The following is a 25598-nucleotide window of genomic DNA, read 5'->3' as shown; positions in this document are numbered from 1 at the left end:
TTTTCTTTGAACTGTCTCGAGAGACAAAACTTTCTGTGGAGATTCAAACATCAGAGGCAGACAGTCTAATAATGAAATACACAGGAGAGGATTCACCAAGAATGCCTCAACAGAATAGTTTTATTCTGTTACTGGGGGCTTCCCGAGGATGCGGAGTGCAGAGTTGATGTTGCTTTTTAAGCTCCATGCGTTTTATAGCTCGAAATTAAGGCACGCTGACTGATTTCCTGCTGCAACGTTAGAGAAGGATTGAGCTACATCGTACCTGATGCTAACTTAAGCAGCGCTGCCATGTGGCTAAGGGAGGCATTTAATCATTCACTATAGGTTAGCCTCTTCTAAACAAACATGATATAACCAACACTGACAAAGCCTGTCTATTTCCATGAACCATTACAAAAACATTTAGTGATTTTATTTCTTCAAGAATGACAAATATATTCCTAATTCCCCCTAGCATGTTATTAAATCATTATCAACTCATGTACATTAATACAGGCAACTACCTTCTCTGTCATAGCCGTAATCCATCAAAACATCAATGTCATTTTGATCACCCGTGAAACATTTGCCAGCAGGCATGAGTGTGATACATTGACATGCAGGACAGCTGTCCTGACAGATAGTCACACCAGTACCTTCTCAGCCTCGAGCAGTTTTCAGATCATCTCTGTGAAAGGATATGTATTGGGGACGGACACAGCAGGTGTCAAGCGGTGGCATTTAGCTCCCCCACCCACTCAAAGCAACGCCACAGTTGACTGAGAGGCCTGACATTTTTACAAAGGGAAGAGGGATGCATGGAAGCGCATGAGTGACGACGCGTTGACCCACCATTGATCCATCCACCTTGAGGACAGGATGCTGTACAGACACAGATTTGTCTGGCCTGACTGCTGCTCAGAAAGAGCCTTCCCTGTGGCCTAGGGGTGGTCTAGCGGTCTAAGCCGCTGCCTCCGGATCACAGCTGGAGCATGGGTTTGAATCCGGAACATTGCTATTTCAGCACACTCTCTCCTCTATCGTGCCCCTCAACCTCAGTTTTATCCAATAAAATGTCACTCCTTAAAAAAATAAAAAGAGCGCTCCCGTACCAAAGAAGGATTTTGGTCTTCCAGTAGAACAGGAAATAGTACTATCATGGCCCAACTGAGTGTCAGTGGTGTGCAGTACTATGCTAGGGGTTAATGATGACAATTGGCACGCGAAAACCAAGCAGAAGTGACTTTCCTCTTAAAACACGAAATTATATTTTTGTCCTTTGCACATTTCTGAGTTTCTATGTGCACAGAGTTCATCATGATTTCTGTTCAAACAGCTGTTAGAACCCTAGAGTCTGACACAACATCACAGGGCCACAGTAGAGTTCCCTTCCGAGGCAAAAACCAGAAGCAGCTATTCATGTGCAGATTGACATGTACCCGGGTTGATTAAGATTATAAAGTTCAACATGGTGGGTCACAATAAAAGCCATATATAAAACTCCATTGACAAGTGATCCATCTGCTCTGGTTTGATGATTGATGCCGTTTCCTTACCACCATTATTATGAGGCCTTCTTTGTTGTTAAGGCCTGACCTTGTCACTGGGGTTGGAATAAATATTGACTTCATGAAGTGAGACTGTCATGGGTTTAAAGCAGTAGGCTACAGAGCCACTGATTTCTCTATGGTTCAGGACCCTGCTTTCCATAGCCATTTTTAGCTGTTTCAGTCTACTGAGAACCAGGTCTTTTTCCTTCAAGAAAACTCACTTCCTTTCGATGAATAAGTTGCAGCTTGTAATGTGACTGCAGGGCATGCACGACAGAATAAATTCGGCTTGACGCCAATAATATAATTTAAAGTGAATCACTGAAATTGTGATACACTTTAAAGGGCAGCTGATTTTTTTTTTAAATGTATCATTTTCCCTGTGCCTCTGGCTTAGAGGGTTAATTGATTCAATTATTTAAATAAATAAAATAATAATAATCATAGTCACAACCAGTTTCATTAGTATTGTCCACTTCCGAGAGGAGAGCTAAAATAGCAAAATGTGGCCTTAACAATTCCGTAGTGCTATAGGCCCTAATGTACATAATGAACAAATCCCTAACGATGTAGAGATCACCAGGAAGATAGCTGCTTCAGTAAAATGGTATTCTCTCTGGCCTCAGGGGAAGCCATGTTTTCCCAGTTAGCCTTTCTTTATGGGCCTGTGAGGCTAGCTCATCCACATTCATCCTGCTGAAAAGGATTACATACGATAAGTATAGAAAGAAATCACGGTACCCTTTACATGTAAGACGGTTACCATGACGATGATACACACACAGGGATGTTTTCACTGGCTGTTGATATTGATGGTAATTGATATTGTGCTGTAACATAGTTCAGTAAACATCTCTAGAGTGATGGGATGTGTACAGATGTAGGATCTTAATTTGAGCCAGTTTGCTACAGCAGGAACATAATCATTTGAATTATTATGTGGATTATAATTAATGAATGCATTTTCCGTAAGGGAAAATCAAGTCTGAAATTTCAAATTGGAAATGACAAACTTCAGAAGCCTTTTTCAACTTCATATACATTACACGTTTACATTTCTCCTGCAACAGATTGTACATCTGTAGGGTTTATATCTGAGTGTTTGTATATCTCCCTATGTTTATGTTTGTATACTGCATGCCTCTATGCATGGGAGTGCTGTAAAATAACAATTATCCTACATGGTACGTTAAATAGCATAATTACGACATTAGGCTGAAGACTATGTTGGTTATTAACTTCACACTGTTAGCCGGAGTAAATAAATCAGATTTTTGAATAAGTGTGTGAAATTGTTCATAAAATTATATGAGTTTAATCAACCGTTATTGCAGGGGTGATGATGGGTCTCTCTAACACACACACACACACACACACACACACACACACACACACACACACACACACACACACACACACACACACACACACACACACACACACACACACACACACACACACACACACACACACACACACACACAGAGAGAGAGCCTGTGAATGGACTTCTTTATACTGTATGTAATCCCGGATAAGAGTATCTGATATCCATGACACACATATAGAGGTGGTCTGTACAGTTTCAACTGCCAGAACGGCTTGACCAGTGAGCCCAACCCTCCCTGCTTGCGTTTCATTTCAGCCAGAGGACTAGTCCATCTGGCCATGCAGTCAGAAAACACGTCATATCAAGTAATCAATGAATCAGCATGTTACCTGAGCAAAGCAGATTTCAGATTTCTCACCAGTATCAAACATGGTTGCATGAGACACACACACACACACACACACACACACACACACACACACACACACACACACACACACACACACACACACACACTATAGCGTTTGAGGAGATCAAGAGGGAAATATGTTTAATTATTTTTTCTTCTTTAACTTTGAACTATTCCTCTGTGCATTAGCACGGCATTGCCTCAGTCAGCTGCTACCTAGATGACCGTCATGTTCCATTCCATCTATCACCTTCACTAAACATGTAAATGGGTGGAATGAGTGATCTTCAATACCTTTTTCATGTTCCTAAATGAATTACTCTAGAGTTGAAGAAGCTTTAGGAAGCCTTAAGTATCAGCTTTTCTTTGGTTGGAATATCGAAAGGTGTCTGGTGGAGATTTTGGGGGTTCATTCTGTGTGACTGGAAGCCTGAAAGATAGAATTAGGCCAAGAGGAGATTGGTCTATTTTTTGCTAAAGACATGGTTGAACTTTTTTGATGAGCACATTTAAGAAAGTCTCTCTCTCTCTCTTCTCTCTTCTCTCTCTCTCTTCTCTCTTTTAGCTGGCTACATGGGACTCAGTCCATGGTCTAAATGGAAGCCTGAAAGAGAGTCGCATTGAGAATGGCATGCAAGGAGTAACGGTCAAAGTAGTAACACTACTGGTAAGGAACATCTTGTTGACACTGTGAGACTGTGTTACCATCCATGTGCTGTGAATTGGAAACAGTATCCATGTTGTTCAGCTTGAAAACAATGTGTCGAACACTGCTGCTTAAAACATAACCATTGACTCAGCACATGCACCTGAATTCATGTTGTGAGCATTCCTATCTGATGCTGCGTTCGATTTTGTAGGAGGATCCATTTGTCATGGTGGCTGAAAACATCCTTGGTCAGCCTAAGCGGTACAAAGGATTCTCCATCGATGTGCTCGACGCCTTGGCCAAGATCCTGGGCTTCAAGTACGAGATCTACCAGGTGGCGGACAGCAAGTACGGCTCGCAGCTGCCCAACGGCTCCTGGAATGGAATGATCGGCGAGCTCATAAACAAGGTGAGCTTTTCTGTATTACCCGTGAAACCTACCAACCTGCTGTATTACCCCCAGGAAGAGAATGCTATTTCAGACCATTACGGTTTCCACTTGAATTCAGTCCCCGCTCATCCCTGACTGACCAGGGGATGTTAGCTATACTTATTCTCTGTCTGTCTCCACAGAGAGCTGACCTGGCCGTGTCTGCCATTACTATCACTCCGGAGCGGGAAAGCGTGGTGGACTTCAGCAAGCGCTACATGGACTACTCTGTGGGGATCCTGCTGAGGAAACCAGAGGAGAAGATCAACATCTTCTCACTGTTCGCTCCGTTTGACCTGGCCGTGTGGGGGTGTATTGCTGCAGCCATCCCCGTGGTTGGAGTTCTCATATTCCTGCTAAGCAGGATGCAGTCACTGAAGCCCCAGAATCCTCCAGTGCCACACCAGCAGCCCACCAACCAGGCGTCCAACTCCCTGCACAGTGCTATCTGGATAGTCTATGGAGCGTTTGTACAGCAAGGTACAGAGGACTTTCCTATATACTCATTTAGCTTTTATCTAAAGCAACATAGGTCATTTTACAGTAGAAAACAAATGTATCATTTGTATGTTTCAAATATTTTATGGGAAACATACCATTTTCATGTGCTGGAATGTGTTTGTCGATTACATTTAAAAATGCATGATTCATTAAAATATCCTGTGACTATTTACAAACTATTTATGATACGATGTTGATACTTTCTAATGCTCAGATGAACAGTAAGCCGATTTAGGTAATGAAAGTGATCCTATGCGTTACAATACCATCCATAAAGTTGCATATGAAGTGGAAAAGGCCACACAGCTGTTTCTGCACCGATGTTGCTGTCTCGTACATGTCTCATGGACACGTGTGCGGTATACAGTCCATATAACATAGTGATTGCATTACAAGCTTGTTAAGCTCACAAGAGCACAGTAAAGGTGCCTTTGAATGAAGAAAAGGATATGTTGGTTGGGATCCAAGACTGGCAAAGGGAAATAAATGAGTGTGTCAGCAAGTCCTGTTGAACCTCCACTGCATCTATAATTACCTCCTGCCTGTTGAACCATTTTAAGGATTAAACATGGGGAGCCTCTGCCCTGTTGGTTCTTTGCAACTGTCCACTATTTCAAGTGGACACTTTTTATCTGTATGGGGAAACAAGTTATGGAACCTTTGAAGTTAATCACTCTAATCTGGATACATTTTCTTAGTACAGCCTATTGTCAACCAATTGTGTTATGGGACGGTGAACAGACTTCAGCCCTTCAGTGATCCTTATATAACCATTTCTGTCACAGCATCTTCTATATACATCAGTGGGGGCTGGTGGGAGGAGCAATAGGAGGATGGGCTCATTCTATTATCTGGAATGTAAGAAATTGAACGGAGTCGAGCTTGTGGTTTCCATATGTTTGATGTCTTGATACCGTTCCATTTATTCCATTCAATACATTACAATGAGCCTGTCTTCCTATAACCAGCATCAACTGAAAATGTGTCCTCCTATAGTTCCTCCCACCAGTCTCCTCTGATATACAGCGTCAGTTACAAGTTTGGACACACCTACTCAGTCAAGGGATTTTCTTTATTTTTACTATTTCCTACATTGTAGAATAATAGTGAAGAAATCAAAGCTATGAAATAACACATATGGAAGCATCTAGTAACCAAACAAGTGTATTTTATATTTGAGATTTTTCAAAGTAGCCTACCTTTTCCTTGATGACAGTTTTGAACACTCTTGGCATTCTCTCAACCAGATTCATGAGGTAGTCACCTGGAAGCATTTCAACTGACAGGGGTGCCCTGTTAAAAATTAATTTGTGGAATTAGTTTCCTTAATGCGCTTGAGCCAATAAATTGTGGTATATATATAAGATATCCCTATTTGGTAAAAGAACAAGTCCATATTATGGCAAGAACAGCTCAAATAAGCAAAGAGAAACGACAGTCCGTCATTACTTTAGGACATGAAGGTCAGTCAATCCGGAAAATGTCAAGAACTTTGAAAGTTTCTTCAAGTGCAGTCGCAAAAACCATCAAGCGCTATGATGAAACTGGCTCTCATGAGGACCACTACAGGAAAGGAAGACCCAGAGTTACCTCTGCTGCAGAAGATACGTTCATTAGAGTTACCAGCCTCAGAAATTGCAGCACAAACTCTGCAAGTAACAGACACATCTCTATATAAACTGTTCAGACGAGACTGCTTGAATTAGGCCTTCATGGTCAAATTGCTGCAAAGAAACCACTACTAAAGAACACCAATAAGAAGAAGAGACTTGCTTGGCCCACGAAACACGAGTAATTGACATTAAACCGGTGAAAATCTGTCCTTTGGTCTGTTGAGTCCAAATTTTTGGTTCCAACCGCCATGTCTTTGTGAGATGCAGAGTAGGTGACCTGATGTTCTCTGCATGTGTGGTTCCCACCGTGAAGCATGGAGGAGGAGGTGTGATGATGTGGGGGTGCTTTGCTGGTGACACTGTCAGTTACTTATTTATAATTATTTATAATTCAATGCACACTTAACCATCATGGCTGCCACAGAATTCTGCAGCAATACGCCATCTGGTTTGCGCTTAGTGGGACTATCATTTGTTTTTCAACAGGACAATGACCCAACACACCTCCAGGCTGTGTAAGGGCTATTTGACCAAGAAGAAGATTAATGGGGTGCTGCATCAGATGACCTGTCTTCCACAATCACCCGACCTCAACCCAATTGAGATGGTTTGGGATGAGTTGGACCACAGAGTGAAGGAAAAGCAGCCAACAAGTGGTCAGCCTATGTGGGAACTCCTTCAAGACTGTTAGAAAGCATTCCAGGTGACGTTAGTTGAGAGAATGCCAAAAGTGTACAAAGCTGTCATCAAGGCAAAGGGTGGCTACTTTGAAGAATCTAAAATCTAAAATCTTCTTAGATGTGTTTATTAACACTTTTTTGGTTACTACATGATTCCATATGTGTTATTTTATAGTTATGTTGTCTTCACTATTATTCTACAATGTAGAAAATAGTAAAAATAAAGAAAACTCTTGAATGAGTAGGGGTGTCTAAACTTTTGACTGGTACTGTACATCCACCCACTTTACCAACAGCTTGTTCATCCTCAACCCCTTGATAACTGTAGTTGCTTTCTACCCAGCCTGGGGAGTGACATGTCCTTTCTCCCCCTCTATAGGAGGGGACAGCGTGGTGAGCTCTGTGGCCCTGAGGATCGTCATGGGCAGCTGGTGGCTCTTCACCCTCATCGTATGTTCCTCCTACACGGCCAACCTGGCAGCCTACCTCACCGTCTCCCGCATGGACACCACCGTACGGTAGGTTGCTCCTTGCCCGTCTGACTCTGTTTTACCCCTTCCTGAATAATAGTGTCAAGGTATTGTTAACCCGGGTGAACACGTCATGAATGACGACCCTTGGCTTACCCCACTGTTGGACTGTCTAATGTTCTGTCATCACAAGGGGACAAGAAAGACCATCCAGAAGTTCACTGTGTTTTATTGTCTGCAGTAGAATATGAATGAGGTGTTCACCACAAGTGTTGTCAGTCTGTGGTTGACACAGGGGTCAAGTTTTGTGAGTGGTCAAGGTAGTATGCACTGCAGTGTGGAGGCTGCTCAGGGGAGGACGACTCATAATAATGGCTTTAACGGGGCAAATGGAATGGCATCAAACCATGTGTGTACATTAGATGTTCTTGAAGCCTCACAACGGACTGTTACACAACCATGGTGATATGTTGAATAACGCAAAAGATCCTGTAAAGTTTTCAATAGATTTATATGAAATATGACATTCAGCATGTACAGGATCATTATTTTAATGTCACAGCTCGACCATGCAGTACTTTCGCCATTCATCCTGTAGGAACATGGGCTCCAGAGCATATTCCACAAATCTCCACAGTGTCATCCACAACATTTGAACTGAAAATGAATTGACATGTCTAATGCATGATTGCAGCGTTCGTATTATCTAATACGGTGTCTTCCTTCTGAAGGTGATATTTCGCTACGCTGGTATGTGCCAACTGTTTGAAATGCCAGACATACATCATGGCATTGTCCAGTAGAATCCATTTTGAATAATCATATGCCTACATTGCCTCCCTGCTCACAGACACACACATGTATATGTACATGGACCTCACACATGGAGGCATGATGTTGGATCTTTAAAGATTACCATCCCCTCTCTGTTGGCCTTCGGATCTGCAAATGTTATCCACCGCTTATCCCGGCACGATGCGTATTTGCTCAGGCGCTGTGGCTTTGACGTCTGATTGTATTTGATTATGCTGATGTTGTGCAAATGGTGTGTTTCAAGGTTGGAGGAGGGTGGGGATTGCAGGAAGGTCATCCAGCCTACTAAGATAGTTAGGTGAGACAACCACATATCGCAGTCGTAGTACGTACATTTTTCCTCAATAAATAAGTTGTCAGCAAAGTCAGTGCTGGTGGGAAAAGACAAGTGGAAGGTTATTTGTGTGTGTGTGTGTGTGGGGGGGGGTGTAAGAACAATGTGTTATTTAAGATATTCTTAGAAGAGGTAGGGTTTCAGACGTTTTAAGATTATGGGAAGGGACTCTCCTGTCCTAGCGTTAAGGGGTAGTTCGTTCCACCGTTGAGGTGCCAGGACAGAGAAGAGCTTTGACTGGGCTGAGTGGGAGCTGACCACCCCTAGAGGTGGGACGGCCAAGAGACCAGAGGTGGCAGAAGAGAAGAAGGGAAGAGGGGATGGGGTTGAGTGGGCAGGTTGTCGGGTGTCCCACTCGGGTGGTGGTCAGTCAGGCGGACATTTGGATAAACATTTGGATAAACAGAAACCATGCCATGAATTAGGAACAATATTTTCATTTTTTTCATAATGTGATGCAGTACATTGACAACTCAAATCGCTTTGGAAAAAATTGCTTTCTTATTATTAACCTTCCTACCTGTAACAGTCCTGACCTGTTTTATGTTGTTTTTTATGTGTTTATGGTCAGGGCATGTGTTTTGGGTGGGCAGTCTATGTTATCTGTTTCTATGTTGGTTTTGGTTGCCTGGTATGGCTCTTAATTAGAGGCAGGTGTTTTGCGTTTTCCTCTAATTAAGAGTCATATTTAGGTAGGGCGTTCTCACTGTTTGTTTGTGGGTGATTGTCTCCTGTGTCGTTGCATGTATTTACCATACAGGACTGTTTGGCTGTTCGTTTTCGTTTCGATGTCGTCTGTTTCCTGTTCGTGAGTTTACGTTTCAGTTATGTAAGTTTATGTTCAGGTTTCGTTCTACGTCGTTTTCTTGTTTTGTTTAGTTCGTAAGTGTTTTTGTTATTCGTGTTGCCATCAGTTTTTTCCAAATAAAAAGATGGCTTATTTCCCTCAAGCTGCATTTTGGTCTGATGATCCTTCTCTCCTCTCCTCGTCTGAGGATGAGGAGAGCGACAGCCGTTACAGAATCACCCACCACGCTAAGACCAAGCGGCAAGGGAAAGCTCGACAGGAAAACAAGGATTTCTGGACTTGGGAGCAGATAATGAATGGAGAAGGTCCCTGGGCTAAGGCAGGAGAGAATCGCCGCTCTCAGGAAGAGAGGGAGGCAGCTAAAGCCCAGGAGCGGTGGTTTGAGGAGGCAGCAAGGAGACGTGGCTGGAAGCCCGAAAAGCCATGGGAGCAGCTGGAGGCACTGGGGAGAGCAGAGGCTACCGGAGAGAGGAACCGGAGCTATGAGGGAAAGCTGGCACGGAAGCCCAAAAAGCCCGTAAGTAATTCCCAAAAATTTCTTGGGGGGGGGCTAGGAGGTAGTGGGTCTAGGGCAGGTAGGAGACCTGCGCCCACTTCTCAGGCTTACCGTGGAGAGCGGGAGTACGGGCAGGCGCCGTGTTACGCAGTAGAGCGCACGGTGTCTCCTGTACGAGTGCATAGCCCAGTGCGGGTTATTCCACCTCCCCGCACTGGTAGGGCTAGATTGGGTATTGAGCCAGGTGTCATGAGGCCGGCTCAACGCGTCTGGTCTCCAGTGCGTCTCCTCGGGCCGGCATACATGGCACCTGCCTTACGCATGGTTTCCCCGGTTCGCCTACATAGCCCGGTGCGGGTTATTCCACCTCCCCGCACTGGTCGGGCAACCGGGAGTATTCAACCAGGTAAGGTTGGGCAGGCTCAATGCTCAAGAGTGCCAGTACGCCTCCACGGTCCGGTATTTCCGGCGCCACCTCCCCGCCCCAGCCTAGTACCTACAGTGTCTACACTACGCACTAGGCTACCAGTGCGTATCCTGAGCCCTGTTCCTCCTCCACGCACTCTCCCTGTAGTGCGTGTATCTAGCCCGGTGCCTCCAGTTCCGGCACCACGCACTAAGCCACCTGTGCGTCTCCAGAGCCCTGAACACACTGTATCTTCTCCCCCTACTAATCCTGATGTGCTTGTCCTCAGCCCGGTGTCACCAGTGCCGGTACCTCGCATCAGGTATAGAGTGGGCTTTGAGAATGCAGTGTGCCCTGTCCCTGCTCCCCGCACTAGTAGGAAGGTGCTTATCCTTAGCCCGGTGCCTCCAGTTCCGGCACCACGCACCAGGTCTACAGTGCGCCGTATCCGGCCAGAGCCATCCGTCTCCCCAGCGCCATCTGAGCCATCCGTCTCCCCAGCGCCATCTGAGCCATCCGTCTCCCCAGCGCCATCTGAGCCATCCGTCTCCCCAGCGCCGTCTGAGCCATCCGTCTGCCAGGAGCCTGCAAAGCCGCCCGTCTGCCATGAGCCTGCAAAGCCGCCCGTCTGCCATGAGCCTACAGAGCCATCCGCCAGACAGGAGCCGCTAGAGCCGTCAGCCAGACAGGAGCCGCTAGAGCCGTCAGCCAGACAGGACCTGCCAGAGCCGCCAACCAGACAGGATCTGCCAGAGCCGCCAACCAGACAGGATCTGCCAGAGCCGCCAACCAGACAGGATCTGCCAGAGCCGCCAACCAGACAGGATCTGCCAGAGCCGCCAACCAGACAGGATCTGCCAGAGCCGCCAACCAGACAGGATCTGCCAGAGCCGCCAGCGAGCCATGAGCAGCCAGAGCCGTCAGAGAGCCATGAGCAGCCAGAGCCGTCAGAGAGCCATGAGCAGCCAGAGCCGTCAGAGAGCCATGAACAGCCAGAGCCGTCAGAGAGCCATGAGCAGCCAGAGCCGTCAGAGAGCCATGAGCGTCGAGAGCCGTCAGAGAGCCATGAGCGTCGAGAGCCGTCAGCCTGCCATGAGCGTCGAGAGCCGTCAGCCTGCCATGAGCGTCGAGAGCCGTCAGCCTGCCATGAGCGTCGAGAGCCGTCAGCCTGCCATGAGCGTCGAGAGCCGTCAGCCTGCATAGACCTGCCAGAGTCCCTCAGCCAGGATCTGCCAGAGTATATCAGCCGGGACCTGCCCCTTGTCCCGGTGCTGCCCCTTGTCCCGGTGCTGCCCCTTGTTCCGGTGCTGCCCCTTGTCCCGGTGCTGCCCCTTGTCCCGGTGCTGCCCCTTATCCCGGTGCTGCCCCTTATCCCGGTGCTGCCCCTTGTCCCGGTGCTGCCCCTTGTCCCGGTGCTGCCCCTTGTCCCGGTGCTGCCCCTTGTCCCGGTGCTGCCCCTTGTCCCGGTGCTGCCCCTTCTCCTGGTGCTGGCCGTTTATTTAGGGGATGTGAGTTTTAGGGTGGTCATTAGGAGGGGTAGACAGAAGCGTTGGGTGACTATGGTGGTGTGGGGACAGCGTCCAGAGCCGGAGCCACCACCGTGGTCAACTGCCCACCCAGACCCTCCCCTGGACTTTGTGCTGGTGCGCCCGGCGTTCGCACCTTGAGGGGGGGGTTCTGTAACAGTCCTGACCTGTTTTATGCTGTTTTTTATGTATTTATGGTCAGGGCATGTGTTTTGGGTGGGCAGTCTATGTTATCTGTTTCTATGTTGGTTTTGGTTGCCTGGTATGGCTCTTAATTAGAGGCAGGTGTTTTGCGTTTTCCTCTAATTAAGAGTCATATTTAGGTAGGGCGTTCTCACTGTTTGTTTGTGGGTGATTGTCTCCTGTGTCGTTGCATGTATTTACCATACAGGACTGTTTGGCTGTTCGTTTTCGTTTCGATGTCGTCTGTTTCCTGTTCGTGAGTTTACGTTTCAGTTATGTAAGTTTATGTTCAGGTTTCGTTCTACGTCGTTTTCTTGTTTTGTTTAGTTCGTAAGTGTTTTTGTTATTCGTGTTGCCATCAGTTTTTTCCAAATAAAAAGATGGCTTATTTCCCTCAAGCTGCATTTTGGTCTGATGATCCTTCTCTCCTCTCCTCGTCTGAGGATGAGGAGAGCGACAGCCGTTACACTACCTAATGAAAACCTATAGCTGAGATAACAAAACAAGACCTTTACAATCAATTTTGTTAAAATAATCAAATTGTTTCATTGAAACTTAAATGAACAATTCCTAGAATTGAATGTAGGCTGCAAAAATAAATATATTTAGTAGGCTAATAGACCCTACTCAAACTTTTACCAGCTATACTGATTATAACTTTATATGTCCTTCATAAAGTAAAGAAAATAGCGAAAGCCTACATTAATGTAATAATTATTAACTGATAATTAACAAAATTATCGTAAAGAAATACCTGCTTGCACTTTTCGAAGGCTGTGTAGGCTATCCATCTACCGTGTTTTTGTCCTTGTCCACAATGACTCCAAAATCGTTACAAACCGGGGATTTCACTCACATGGGACCTATATCCACGATTCTGTATTCCCCCATCTTAACCTTTCTTTTGATTTCTATGGTTACGTTAGCCATTTTTGCGTGAACTAGGCTAGCCAGGGAAAGTAAACATGGCAATGTGTTCTCACATGTAGGGAGGAAACATAAGCTCTGCACATGGACAAATTAAAATGTTTCAGCACCACACAAATAATGTTGACAGTTCCCTGCTCCACACTCTCTCACTGCGTGCATGGCTGGTAGCCGCTATGTCTGCCTCCCTGCTCACATAATGGAATTCACAACACAACAAGCTCCTGGGTTTGTAAAAATATTGTGTTGATTTCAAATGTTTCCAGCCCTCAATATAATTGTTCAAGGAACGCTTTCATTCCACCCGCAAGCTGATTTTTTTGCGGGTCACCCACGGGGAACTGTTGGTATCAGACCCGATGGAGGGGAGGGTCAAGCCAGCTGGGAGGAAAGGGAACAGCGATAGTCAAAGGATGCGAAAAGGAAGGAGAGTAGGGTCGAGGAGGCAGAGTGAGGAGACAGGAGGGAGAAGGATTTAGCAGAAGGGAGAGATGATAGGATAGAAGAGGAGAGAGTAGTGGGAAAGAAAGAGAGCGAAGATTGTGATAGCGTATCTGAGTAGTGGCTGAGTGGTTAGCTTTGGAGGAGAGAGGGAGAGAAAAGCAACAAAGTAGTGATCAGAGACAATGAGGGTGGTTGCAGTGACATTACCAAGCAAACATCCTCTAGTAAAGATGAGCTCAAGCGCATTGCCTGCCTTGTGAGTGGGAGGGGACTGGGAAAGGGTGAGGTCAAAGAACTGAAATGAAGTCTGGCATCAGGAGGTTGAAGTCGCCCAGTACGCTGATTGGTGAGCCATCATCAGGAAATTAGTTTATCAAGGTGTCAAGCTCAAGCTTTTCATATCATTGCTCCTCCAATTCCCCTGCTTTTTCTCACAGCAGGTTTTTATTACGCTACATGTACCATATAAGCTACTAGTTTTACAGTATTATGTTTGTCACGTCAGCTTGAAAAATATATATACTGAACAAAAATATGAATGCAACATGCAACAATAGATTTTTTTTACTGAGTTACAGTTCATATAAGGAAATCAGTCAATTGAAATAAATACATTAGGCCCTTATCTATGTATTTCACAAGACTGGGAATACAGATATGCATCTGTTGGTCACAGATATCTTTTTTTAAAGTAGGGGCGTGGATCAGAAACAGTCAGTATCTGGTGTGACCACCATTTGCCCCATGCAGCGCTACACATCTCCTTTGTATAGAGTTGATCAGGCTGTTGATTCTGGTCTTCGGAATGTGTTCCCACTCCACTTCAATTGCTGTGCGAAGTTGCTGGATATTGTCTGAAACTGGAACACGCTGTCATACAGCGCATCCCAAACATGCTCAGTGGGTGACGTCAGGTGAGTATGCAGGCCATGGAAGATCTGGGACATTTTCAGCTTCCAAAAATTGTGTACAGATCCTTGCAATATGGGGCTGTGCATTGTCATGCTGAAACATGAGGTGATGGAGGCAAATGAATGGCATGACAATGGGCCTCAGGATCTTTTCACTGTATCTCTTTGCATTCAAATTGCCATCGATAAAATTAAATTCTGTTTGTTGTCTGTAGCTTATGCCTGAACATACCATAACCCCACCGTCACCATTGGGACACTCTGTTTATAACACTGACATCAGCAAACCGCTCCCCCACACTACGCGATACACGTGGTCTGCGGTTGTGAGGCCGGTTGGACGTACTGCCAAATTCTCTAAAACAATGTTGGAGGCAGCTTACGGTAGAGAAATTAACATTCAATTCTCTGGCAAAAGCTCTGGTGGACTTTTCTGCAGTCAGCATGTGTATTGCATGCTCCCTCAAAACTTGAGACATCTGTGGCATTGTGTTGTGTGACAACTGCACATTTTAGAGTGGCCTTTTATTGCCCCAGCACAAGGTGCACTTGGGTAACAATCATGCTGTTTAATCAGTTTATTGATATGCCAAACCTGTCAGGTGGATAGATTGTTTTGGCAAAGGCTATTTCAGCTCATGAACAATGGGACCAACACTTTACATGTTATATTTTTATTCAGTGTATATATTTATATATTCCACCTGAGTACCAATTGTCATAAGCAAACATATCTGAAGCAGACCTTCCTGGCAGATTTTCTGCCACGCTAGGAGTACGGACTGGAGTGTGCTTTTCACTTGTGTGACGCAGTGTCTTTCTTGTTTATATCTGTGTTCTCGGTACATTAGGTTATAGAGACAGAGCTCTAGCCATTCTGTTGATTCTGCCACTGCTGGGAGAGGTTCTTTATTTATAGCCATTCTGGATGATTCATCCCACTCCTGTTAGTGGAAACCATGGCTGAATCAGACACTGGGGTCTTTCAAATGTCTCTTTACATTTATGTCATTGGAGCGCATGTCTGAATGTCTGAAACTTACTCCTCAGACTTGCATCAGCGAATAGATAGCTTTTCGCTTGGCACCGACTTCTAAGATGCTTCAGGAGGGCGGTCATGTGTGCTAGCGATGCAGAGGTCCTGGGTTTGAGCCACGGTGTAAGCCGAATCAGGAGGACGTGGTACTCGCTAAGCAAGCAGCTTGACATTCTTTACATCAGCATGGTGGTTACGTTAGCTAATAGAAATGGTAGGTAGTGGATAGGTAGTGGAAAGTACATTGGACACGCGTTTTCCATCCCATACTCCCCCTGAACCCAGAGGTCACAATGGACCTCTTTCTGAAGGGTCTCCCATCACACCATTTAGAAGCTACCGTACAGCCAGTGCCAGGTGTTAATGGTGATGTGCATTAGCCAGTGATATCATGAGTAGCCCCCACTTATGCTCAAACACACACACAAGTGCGCACTCATGCATACCACATGCGATTGCATTGACAGTGTGTGAATTTTGTGACCTACATCATTTGAGAGGGTTTCATTTGTACTCCAAACTTTGAGTAATATACCTATTAATTAATTTACATTTTGTTTACCATTTATTGAAATGCTGGAAATACATGCTTGCAAGTTCTGTGAAGTGGGCAGAATATTTTTGAGAAGGTGTCAAGTGGCGGAGGCAAAAGATTAAACGAGAACATTTTTGACATCCAAAAACCAAAACCTGGCGAGGCCTCAGTTATAATTATCTTTTCATCCTGATTTTGTGACATTTTTTTCTCTCTGTTCCCTCTCTATCCTTGATCAGGGGATTATGTAGATCTAACCAACCTTGTTTAAACCTAATTATTGTATTCCACAGACTGGGCAGCGCCCAGAAAAACACTTGCAATATCCACTGGGTAATTTGTTTGGCAGCCCACAGTGTATTTCTTATTCACATTTTGAATGCATGTGTTGATAATGTGAAACGTGGGGAGAGGGAGAATGGGAAGGGTATTGATTGCTTTTATTTCCTCCATGGGGTGATATTTGGCAAACAACAAATAATTCCTGTATATGTATTAATTTACTATTACTAGGGACATGTGTTTGGGTTGTTTTCTGTGGGGGTTTGACCGGTATTTCCAGCATTATCCACTGGGTTTGCTGCAGGCAGAAAATCCTAGGAAATGTTCTTTAATTTACACAAGCTGTCTCCAATCAATTCTTTAACGTCTGGTTATGCGTGAGTGTTTGGTGGGGGGATCGCCTAAACCAGGGGAGGCGTAGCGTACAAATCTTAATTTGCACAAAGCCTATTATTTGGCAGGGAATACAATTTGTAGATCAGTGATTCTACACCTCACTTTACTCAAACTGATCCTCTCCAACAGACTCAATCCCTGATCATCAGAGGTTATAAAAATGGTGCAATTAGGACAGTTAAAGGGGAGAGACTGAGTCCAACCAGAAAATATAAAACATTTAAAATCAGAATATTGGTTGAAAAAAAGTGTGCGCCAATACCCCGCTTGGATGCTCTTTGCAGACAATATATTCTTCAAAACCTGCAATTTAGCATTAGATTATAAATGGAAAGACAGAATAGACAGCCAACTGAAAAAACAACAACATATTACGCTATCGCAGCAGAATGCTTCTACAGTACTGAGAAGGTTGTGGAGGATTTAATGAAAAAGTCTCCTTACTTAACAAGACAACATCAATCAACCAAAATATTTCACAAAGTATTCATAGCCCGTTCTTAACATATGGGTATGTTAGACATTTTTATCTCAGAAAATATATAGGGGGAAATGTAGACTATTTTCAGAACATAAATGGCTAGCCTAACAACCCAACAACTTCTCCAATTCTGTTAACACCGCAGTATTTGGAGAGATGCGCTTCTCCACCTCCACAAAACGCAAGTACAAGTGCATGTACTCTGAATGACATTCTGACAATATTGAATAGTTCACTGCCTTTAAATACACTGTATCAGCCAGAACAACTTTACCGTCTTCACCAAACTCTCCTACAAAATATGAAAGAACATAATGGTCTTGTGTGTCAGTGGATTTGACTGTTATATTATGGAAATGCTTTCAGTTTTTTTGACTAGACTCCGCCCCAGTGTGTTAACCATTTACTACAGTGGGCTAAATCTGGGTAACACAGAGTTTTTATTGATAGGCTTAAACAAATCTACTTTGAAATAAAAGTATACACCTCAAACATGGTTATGGGCTTTAAAAAAACACATTTACCATGTCAGATATAGAGTTGAAATGTATTCAATCTTGAGTTTGCATCCCAATATTACACTTTATACATCGCAGAAGACTGAAATATAACAAAAAGGTTTCATATAGAAAAACCGGATTGTCAGCAACAAAAAAAAAAAAAGTGAATTATGAAAAAATACTAATGACATTCGACCCATGATGCCACTAGAGGAAGATTTGGTAATTTTACTGGCATTAATGAATGTGCACATTTTGGGATTGTCAACTTTTTCGAGAGGGATGTTGGCACTTGCAAAACCCATATCCTCAGCATTTCTATAGCGGATGACAATGGCTACTTTGTTTAGAAATAAGCTATATTTTCTTAGATAAAATGCCTATTATTCCCCATATAAGGATCATAACAATGAATAAGTTAAATATTTATGTTGATAACGTCCTTTTGAGGTAAGATTATCAAAATCTTGGAGAATAAATAAATATATATATACTGAGAAAAGCGCCTCATCTAGAGTCGCTCGTTGGTAATCACACAGAAGTATGACGTCAGTCATGTCCTTAATATGAAATTATTTAATATTACGGCAAGGTTAGAGTCTGGAATGTTTTTTATTTCTGAAGTCTGAGGATGGAAGATGGAAGGCCTTTTGATTGTACATCAAATGTTTTCTTTAGTATCTACTAGTGAATAGAGTATGTCATCAAGCATGTCACATCAGAGATCACTGACTGTTTGAATACTATGGTGACATGCCAATTTCCCTAGCTGCTTCTTTTAACTATATTCCAGAAAATCAAATCCAAGATGACATTTCCATCAGTTCATCTTCAATGCATTCTTGTATTGCAAAATAAATTACTTTATTTATTCAAGTAAACACATACAGAAGATATTCAAAGTACACCCATGAACAATACTGTATATTCATGAATGTTGGAGGTAGGGTTGCAAAGGGACGGAAACTTTCCGGTAAATTTCCGGATTTTTTATTTTATTTTAATTTTAATTTAATTTTATTTTTATCCCCTTTTTTCCCCAATTTTCGTGGTATCCAATCGCTAGTAATTACTATCTTGTCTCATCGCTACAACTCCCGTATGGGCTCGGGAGAGACGAAGGTCGAAAGCCACGCGTCCTCCGAAGCACAACCCAACCACTGCTTCTTAACACAGCGCGCCTCCAACCCGGAAGCCAGCCGCACCAATGTGTCGGAGGAAACACCATGCACCTGGCCCCCTTGGTTAGCGCGCACTGCGCCCGGCCCGCCACAGGAGTCGCTGGAGCGCGATGAGACAAGGATATCCCTACCGGACAAACCCTCCCTAATCCGGACGACGCTAGCCCAATTGTGCGTCGCCCCACGGATCTCCCGGTCGCTGCCGGCTGCGACAGAGCCTGGGCGCGAACCCCGAGACTCTGGTGGCGCAGCTAGCACTGCGATGCAGTGCCCTAGACCACTGCGCCCCCCGGGAGGCCTACATTTCCGGAATTTTACCTAAAGTTTTCCATGGGAAGTTAAGCCCCAGAAATTTAGGAAATGTTGCTTAAATGTATCAAAAAAGTTAGCTTATAACAGTGAACCCTTTTTTGTGGGATACACACAAGGCAATTCTAGGTCTTGTGGCATGTTTTGGTTAAACTATCCCCAATTCAATGGAATTGAAACCCTCTGCATGCACAGTGCATTCTTCCATCACATGTACAGCTGATTGTCAAGATCTTGCACACTAATGAGATGCTATTGGGCCCACACTACTACACAGTCTGAGCCAAAGACTACATGCTTTCTGGTAAGTTTTGATTACAATATTGAATATATGTTATATGACATACATGATTTTTTGTTAACTAGTAAATGGTATCCTACAGCAAAGTGTGTTTAAATCATTTCTAACTTAACATTTTCTGCTAGTTAGTTTTTGCCACCATGTGGGTTTTAGCTTGCTTGAGCCTGCTAAATGAGGAGTGTTAATTCACCTGATTCCACACATTTCATTTTAAAACATTTTGTCACGACTTCTACCGAAGTCAACCCCTCTCCTTGTTCGGGCGGCGTTCGGCGATTGACGTCTCCGGCTTTCTAGCCATCGCCGCTCCATTTTTCGTATATCCATTTGTCTTGTCTTGTTTCCATACACACCTGGTTTTCATTTCCTCAATTAAGCTACTTGTATTTAACCCTCTGTTTCCCATCATGTTTTGTGTGTAATTGTTTTCATGTTATGTGGTGTTATTTTACGCGCTCAACTTTTATGTTCCGGTTTTTGAGCGCGTTTAATTGATGTAGAGCTCTCGTTTTTTGGAACTATAATAAAAGTGCGCCTGTTCATTATAATCTGCTCTCCTGCACTTGACTTCACCTCAAATACACCATCCAGACACATTTATCTTACAAAGGAGTTGTTTAATCTAACTGCTTAACTATTCATCTGTACATGGAATTGTATTTGTTTAAAAAAAATAATTGAATCTTTACAGGAAAATGTAGAAAGAAAAGCTGTGTACATTTGCAAATACTGTGCCAAATAATATGTGAAGAATGCAACAAAGCTGCAGAATCATCTGACCAAGTGCATAAAGTTCTCTCAGCGCTCACAACATGCAACCTCTGAAAAAAGTCCCTCTACTTCTATTCGAGGTGAAAATGATGAATCAGACATCTTATCGATAGCAACAGCTCATTGTCCTCCTGGAATCAGAAGTTTTTTTTGACTTAATGGAGGAACGTAGTCAGAGAAATGCTGATGAATGTCTTACTCGAGCTGTGTATGCAACTGGTTCACCTCTGATGCTCACAGGCAATGTGTATTGGAAGAGATTACTGAATGCTCTTCGCCCAGCATACACCCCTCCAACCAGACATGCTTTATCTACTCATTTGCTGGATGCAGAGTTCAACAGAGTTAAAATGAAGGTCAAGCAAATCATAGAGAAAGCAGACTATATTGAAATCATCTCTGATGGGTGGTCGAATGTTCGTGGACAAGGAATAATTAACTACATCATCTCCACACCTCAACCAGCATTCTACAAGAGCACAGACACAAGGAAGAACAGACACACCGGCCTCTACATTGCAGATGAGCTGAAGGCAGTCATCAATGACCTTGGACCACAGAAGGTATTTGCACTGGTGACAGACAATTCTGTGAACATGAAGGCTGATTGGTCTAAAGTGGACGAGTCCTACCCTCACATCACACCCATTGGCTGTGCTGCTCATGCATTGGATCTGCTTCTCAAGGACATCATGGCACTGAAAACAGTGGACACACTCTACAAGAGAGCCAAGGAAATGGTTAGGTATGTGAAGGGTCATCAAGTTATAGCAGCAATCTACCTCACCAAGCAAAGTGAGAAGAATAAGAGCACCACATTGAAGCTGCCCAGCAACACCCTTTGGGGTGGTGTTGTCATCATGTTTGACAGTCTCCTAGAGAGGAAGGAGTCTCTCCAAGAAATGGTCATATCGCAGTCTGCCGATATGGACAGCCCCATCAAGAGGGTCCTCCTGGATGATGTATTTTGGGAGAGAGTGGTAAGCAGCCTGAAACTCCTGAAACCTATAGCAGTAGCAATTGCACAGACTGAGGGAGACAATGCCATCCTGTCTGATGTTCAGACTCTGCTTGCAGATGTAAGAGAAGAAATTCATACTGCCCTGCACACTTCACTGTTGCTCCAAGCAGAGGAAACTACAGTTCTGAAATACATCAAAAAGCATGAAGACTTCTGCCTGAAGCCCATACACACCACAGCGTACATGTTGGACCCTGTATGCTGGCAAGAGCATCCTGTCTAGTGCAGAGATCAACAAGGCCTATGGTGTCATCACTACTGTGTCTCGCCACCTTGGCCTGGATGAGTTCAAGGTTCTTGGCAGTCTGGCAAAGTACACTTCCAAGCAATGGCTTTGGGATTGAGATGCTATATGGCAGTCGTGCCAACATATCTCAACCTGGTAGAAGGGACTTTGTGGATTTGAGGCTCTTTCCCCTGTTGCCTCCATCATCCTCAAATCCCACCAACATCTATCATGACACAAGGCGAGACCCAGATACAGACACAGGAGGCAGATGGTTGGAGTCTAAGATGTTTAATAATCCAAAAAGGTGTAGGCAAGAGAATGGTCGTGGACAGGCAAAAGTTCAAAACCAGTTCAGAAGGTACAAAAGTCCAGGAGGTACAGTGTGGCAGACAGGCTTGAGGTCAACGCAGGCAGAATGGTCAGGCAGGCGGGTACAGAGTCCAGAAACAGGCAAGGGTCAAAAGCAGGAGGACTAGGAAAATGAGAATAGCAAAGGCATGAGAACGGGGAAAACCGCTGGTTGACTTGACACATACAAGACAAACTGGCACAGAGAGACAGGAAACACAGAGATAAATATACTGGGGAAAACAAGTGACACCTGGAGGGGGTGGAGACAATAACAAGGACAGGTGAAACAGATCAGGGTGTGACAAACATCAGCTGCCTCAGAGCGCAACTGGTCCTTGTTTGGGAACGCACACACCAAAGCGCGCAACAGGCTGACCAATACAAGGGTTGAAAACTTGTTGGCCATCCGGAGATGCGATGGATCATTGGGGATCATTCAATATTCCCTTTCTTTTGGCATTCAGTGAAATCATCCCATGTGAAGAGTCAACTCATTTAATTAAAGTTCAATTTGTAACTAAATTGTTTTTTAAAATTTCTATTGGATGGATTTAACCATTTGGTAAAAGGTTTATGTTTCTGTCTCCATATGATATGGTAAATATATCCAATGCAAGAACATTTAAATGGTATTAATATTAATTTGCATATATTTCAGTTAATTCCCATATATTCCCGTTAATTCCCACGGAATGTTTCCACCTCTGAATATTCCCCAAAATGGGCAACCCTAGTTGAAGGCCTCTTCAAAAAGCCCTGAGAAACATACAGTACCTTCAGAAAGTATTCAGACCCCTTGACTCTTTCCACATTTTGTTGTGTTGCAGCCTGAATTTAAAATTGATTAAATTAAGATTTGTTTTTGTCACTGGCCTACACACAATACTCTAAAATGTCAAAGTTGTACAATTTTTACAAATTATAAATAATATCGCCCTTCCGTATCTGCTGTGAAAGGTGTCAGAGCTAGAGCAGTGTTTGTCAGGCCATGAGACATCCTGAAAATCGGTCTTCTCACGACGAAAACGTCTGTAGTGTTCAAACCCTTTGAAAGCTGAGACTCCCACGAACAGGATGGTGTTTTCTGTTTTGCTCTAGGACGCTCACAAGACTCGTCTGAAGTTCCCTGAAGTTCCCATTTTTTTTTTAATTATGGAAGTACATATGGAGATAGTTCAGTGCCTAAAATAAGGAGATAAATACATGTAAAAAAAAATGAAGCAGTTTCCTGATCTTTCTTATATCTCTCAGATATAGGACAGACACTTCAGAACAAACTTCCTTTTAATTTTGTTGTTTCATGTAGTGAATCTGTTATTCAATGTGTTTCTTTTGGCTAATAGCATTAATGCCAAATTCATTGTTGCATCAAATACTTTTTAAATATATTTTTGTAATATGCTAAGGGGTCTTAAAATTCAAAATCAAATAGCTAAATGATCCTTGGTATGGCCATCTTAAAACAATTTCATGTTAGCTTGGAACACCCCTCCCCCGGCTTAGACAGGGCTTAGACTCTAGAGGGTTAAATGAGTTCAGGAGTAAAAATGTGCTTAAGTCACATAATAAGTTGCATGGACTAACTCTGTGTACAATAATAGTGTTGAACATGATTTTTTAAATCACCTAATCTCCATACCCCACACATGTAAGGTCCCTCAGTCGAGCAGTGAAATTCAAACACAGATTCAACCACAGGGATCAGGACGGTTTTCCAGTGCCTCGCAAAGAAGGGCACCTATTGGTAGATGGGTAAAAAAAAAGCTGACATTAAATGTACACCAACTCACTATAAAGATACAGGGTTCCTTCCTAACTCAGTTGCCGGAGAGGAAGAACACCACTCAGGGTTTTCACCATGAGGCCAATGGTGACTTTAAAACAGATGCTGAGTTTAGTGGCTGTGCTAGGAGAAAACTGAAGATCTAATTGACTAAATAATGAGAAGAAAGCCTGTACAAAAACAAATATTCCAAAATATGCATCCTGTTTGCAACAAGGCACTAAAGTAATACTGCAAAAAATGTGGAATACGAAGTGTTGTTTGGGCAAATCCGATACAACACAAGAAGACAGTGAATTCTGAGTGGCAGAGTTACAGTTTTGACTTAAATCTATGTGAAAATCTATGGCAAGACCTGAAAATGAATGTTTCGCAATGATCAACAACCAATTTGACAGAGCTTGAAGAATTTTGAAAATAATAATGGGCAAATGTTGCACAACCCAGGTGTGGAAAGCTTTGACAGACTTACCCAGAAAGACTCACAGCTGTAATTGCTGCCGAAGGTGTTTCTTCAAAGTATTGACTCAGGGGTGTGAATATTAATATAAATGAGATATTTCTGTATTTCATTTTCAATAAACTTCTATACATTTATAAAAACATGTTTTCACTTTGTCATTATGCGCTATTGTGTGTAGATGGGTCAGAGAAAAAAATATATTGAATCAATTTCATGCTGTATTACAAGAAAATGTGGAAAAAAATCAAGGCATATGAATACATTCTGAAGGAACTGTACATCTCTCTGTATTCTACATTGACAAAACCTGGGTGCTATTGCCTTCCTCTAAGCAGTCATCATGCTGCTATTATTCTCTACCACCAATTCTATGAAAAAGCACGCATATTGACCATAGCATAAAAGGATGTATTGATTTGGCCAAATGAGAGCAATCAGTGATAGTGATTGGAATTGATCTCTCATCCACAGGGTTATTCTGCTTTTATAACACTATCCCATATTCAAAAATAACAGTACAGCTACTATCACACTGCTTTATTGAGCTACTATCTTTTTTATTTTCTCTGAGCTTCAAATGACCCAGACATGAACACTGGAATAAAACAAGCAACGTGCATGGTTCTGGACAACAGAGTATAATCAGGAGGGGACCTTTAACTTACAGTTTTTGTTACTTACTTCTTAATGGTGCATTATGGGGTGTGTGTTTCTGTCATCTGCTATTGGTTAAGGGCATTAAAGTAACTCTGCTCTATTCTCCACATTTTCCCTCAATTGAGTTAAACTGTTCGTACAGTCCTATTGAGGCCAGGGCAGTGTGGGGAAAAGATACAGCAAGATTCCATTGAGGTAATCTTAAATAATTTAAAATGGTCAATGTTTGACCTAATGTTCTGTCCATAAAATGCATACCCATTCAAATACTTTACATTCATGCAATATATGAGACTTTAATATTTATAGTTCTGGAATATCATAACACACATAACAAGGTTTAGTATTTAGGAAGATTCAGATTTTCAAGTAAAAATCTACTCATATACAGTATACTAGCCAATAGAGACTGACGGGAAAGGTCAAAGAGCATAATTCAATAGACAACATGACATGTGCTATTAGCTTTAATTCACATTTTTTACATAGGACATCATGTTCCACAATACATTTATGTTTTGTTCGATAATGTGCATATTTATATCCACAAATCTCGGTTTACATTAGCGCCATGCTCAGAAATGCCTCCAAAATATCCGGAGTAATTGCAGAGAGCCACGTCAAATAACAGAAATACTCATCATAAACTTTGATGAAAGAAACATGTTTTACACAGAATTAAAGATACACTTGTTCTTAATGCAACCGCTGTGTCAGATTTAAAAAATTATTTACGTAAAAAGCACACCATGCAATAATCTGAGACGGCGCTCAGATTTAACAACATTTCTCCGCCATGTTGGAGTCAACAGAAATACGAAATTACATCATAAATATTCCCTT

General features: G+C 43.1%; 1 protein-coding gene across 2 annotated transcripts in view; it reads left to right on the top strand.

Moving 5' to 3' along the window:
• Nucleotides 1–25598, top strand: part of grid1b (glutamate receptor, ionotropic, delta 1b) — a 426632-nt gene that overhangs the window by 383302 nt on the left and 17732 nt on the right. For both annotated transcript variants that reach the window (XM_055897543.1, XM_055897462.1), the window contains exons 9-12: nucleotides 3834–3935; nucleotides 4129–4326; nucleotides 4491–4827; nucleotides 7521–7659. In XM_055897543.1, coding sequence (XP_055753518.1) covers nucleotides 3834–3935; nucleotides 4129–4326; nucleotides 4491–4827; nucleotides 7521–7659 — 776 coding nt within the window. The remainder of the gene's footprint in view (nucleotides 1–3833; nucleotides 3936–4128; nucleotides 4327–4490; nucleotides 4828–7520; nucleotides 7660–25598) is intronic.

This window comes from Salvelinus fontinalis, chromosome 1 (assembly GCF_029448725.1).
Source record: "Salvelinus fontinalis isolate EN_2023a chromosome 1, ASM2944872v1, whole genome shotgun sequence".
Lineage (NCBI taxonomy): Eukaryota > Metazoa > Chordata > Actinopteri > Salmoniformes > Salmonidae > Salvelinus > Salvelinus fontinalis.
This window is presented reverse-complemented; position numbering and strand designations above follow the sequence as displayed.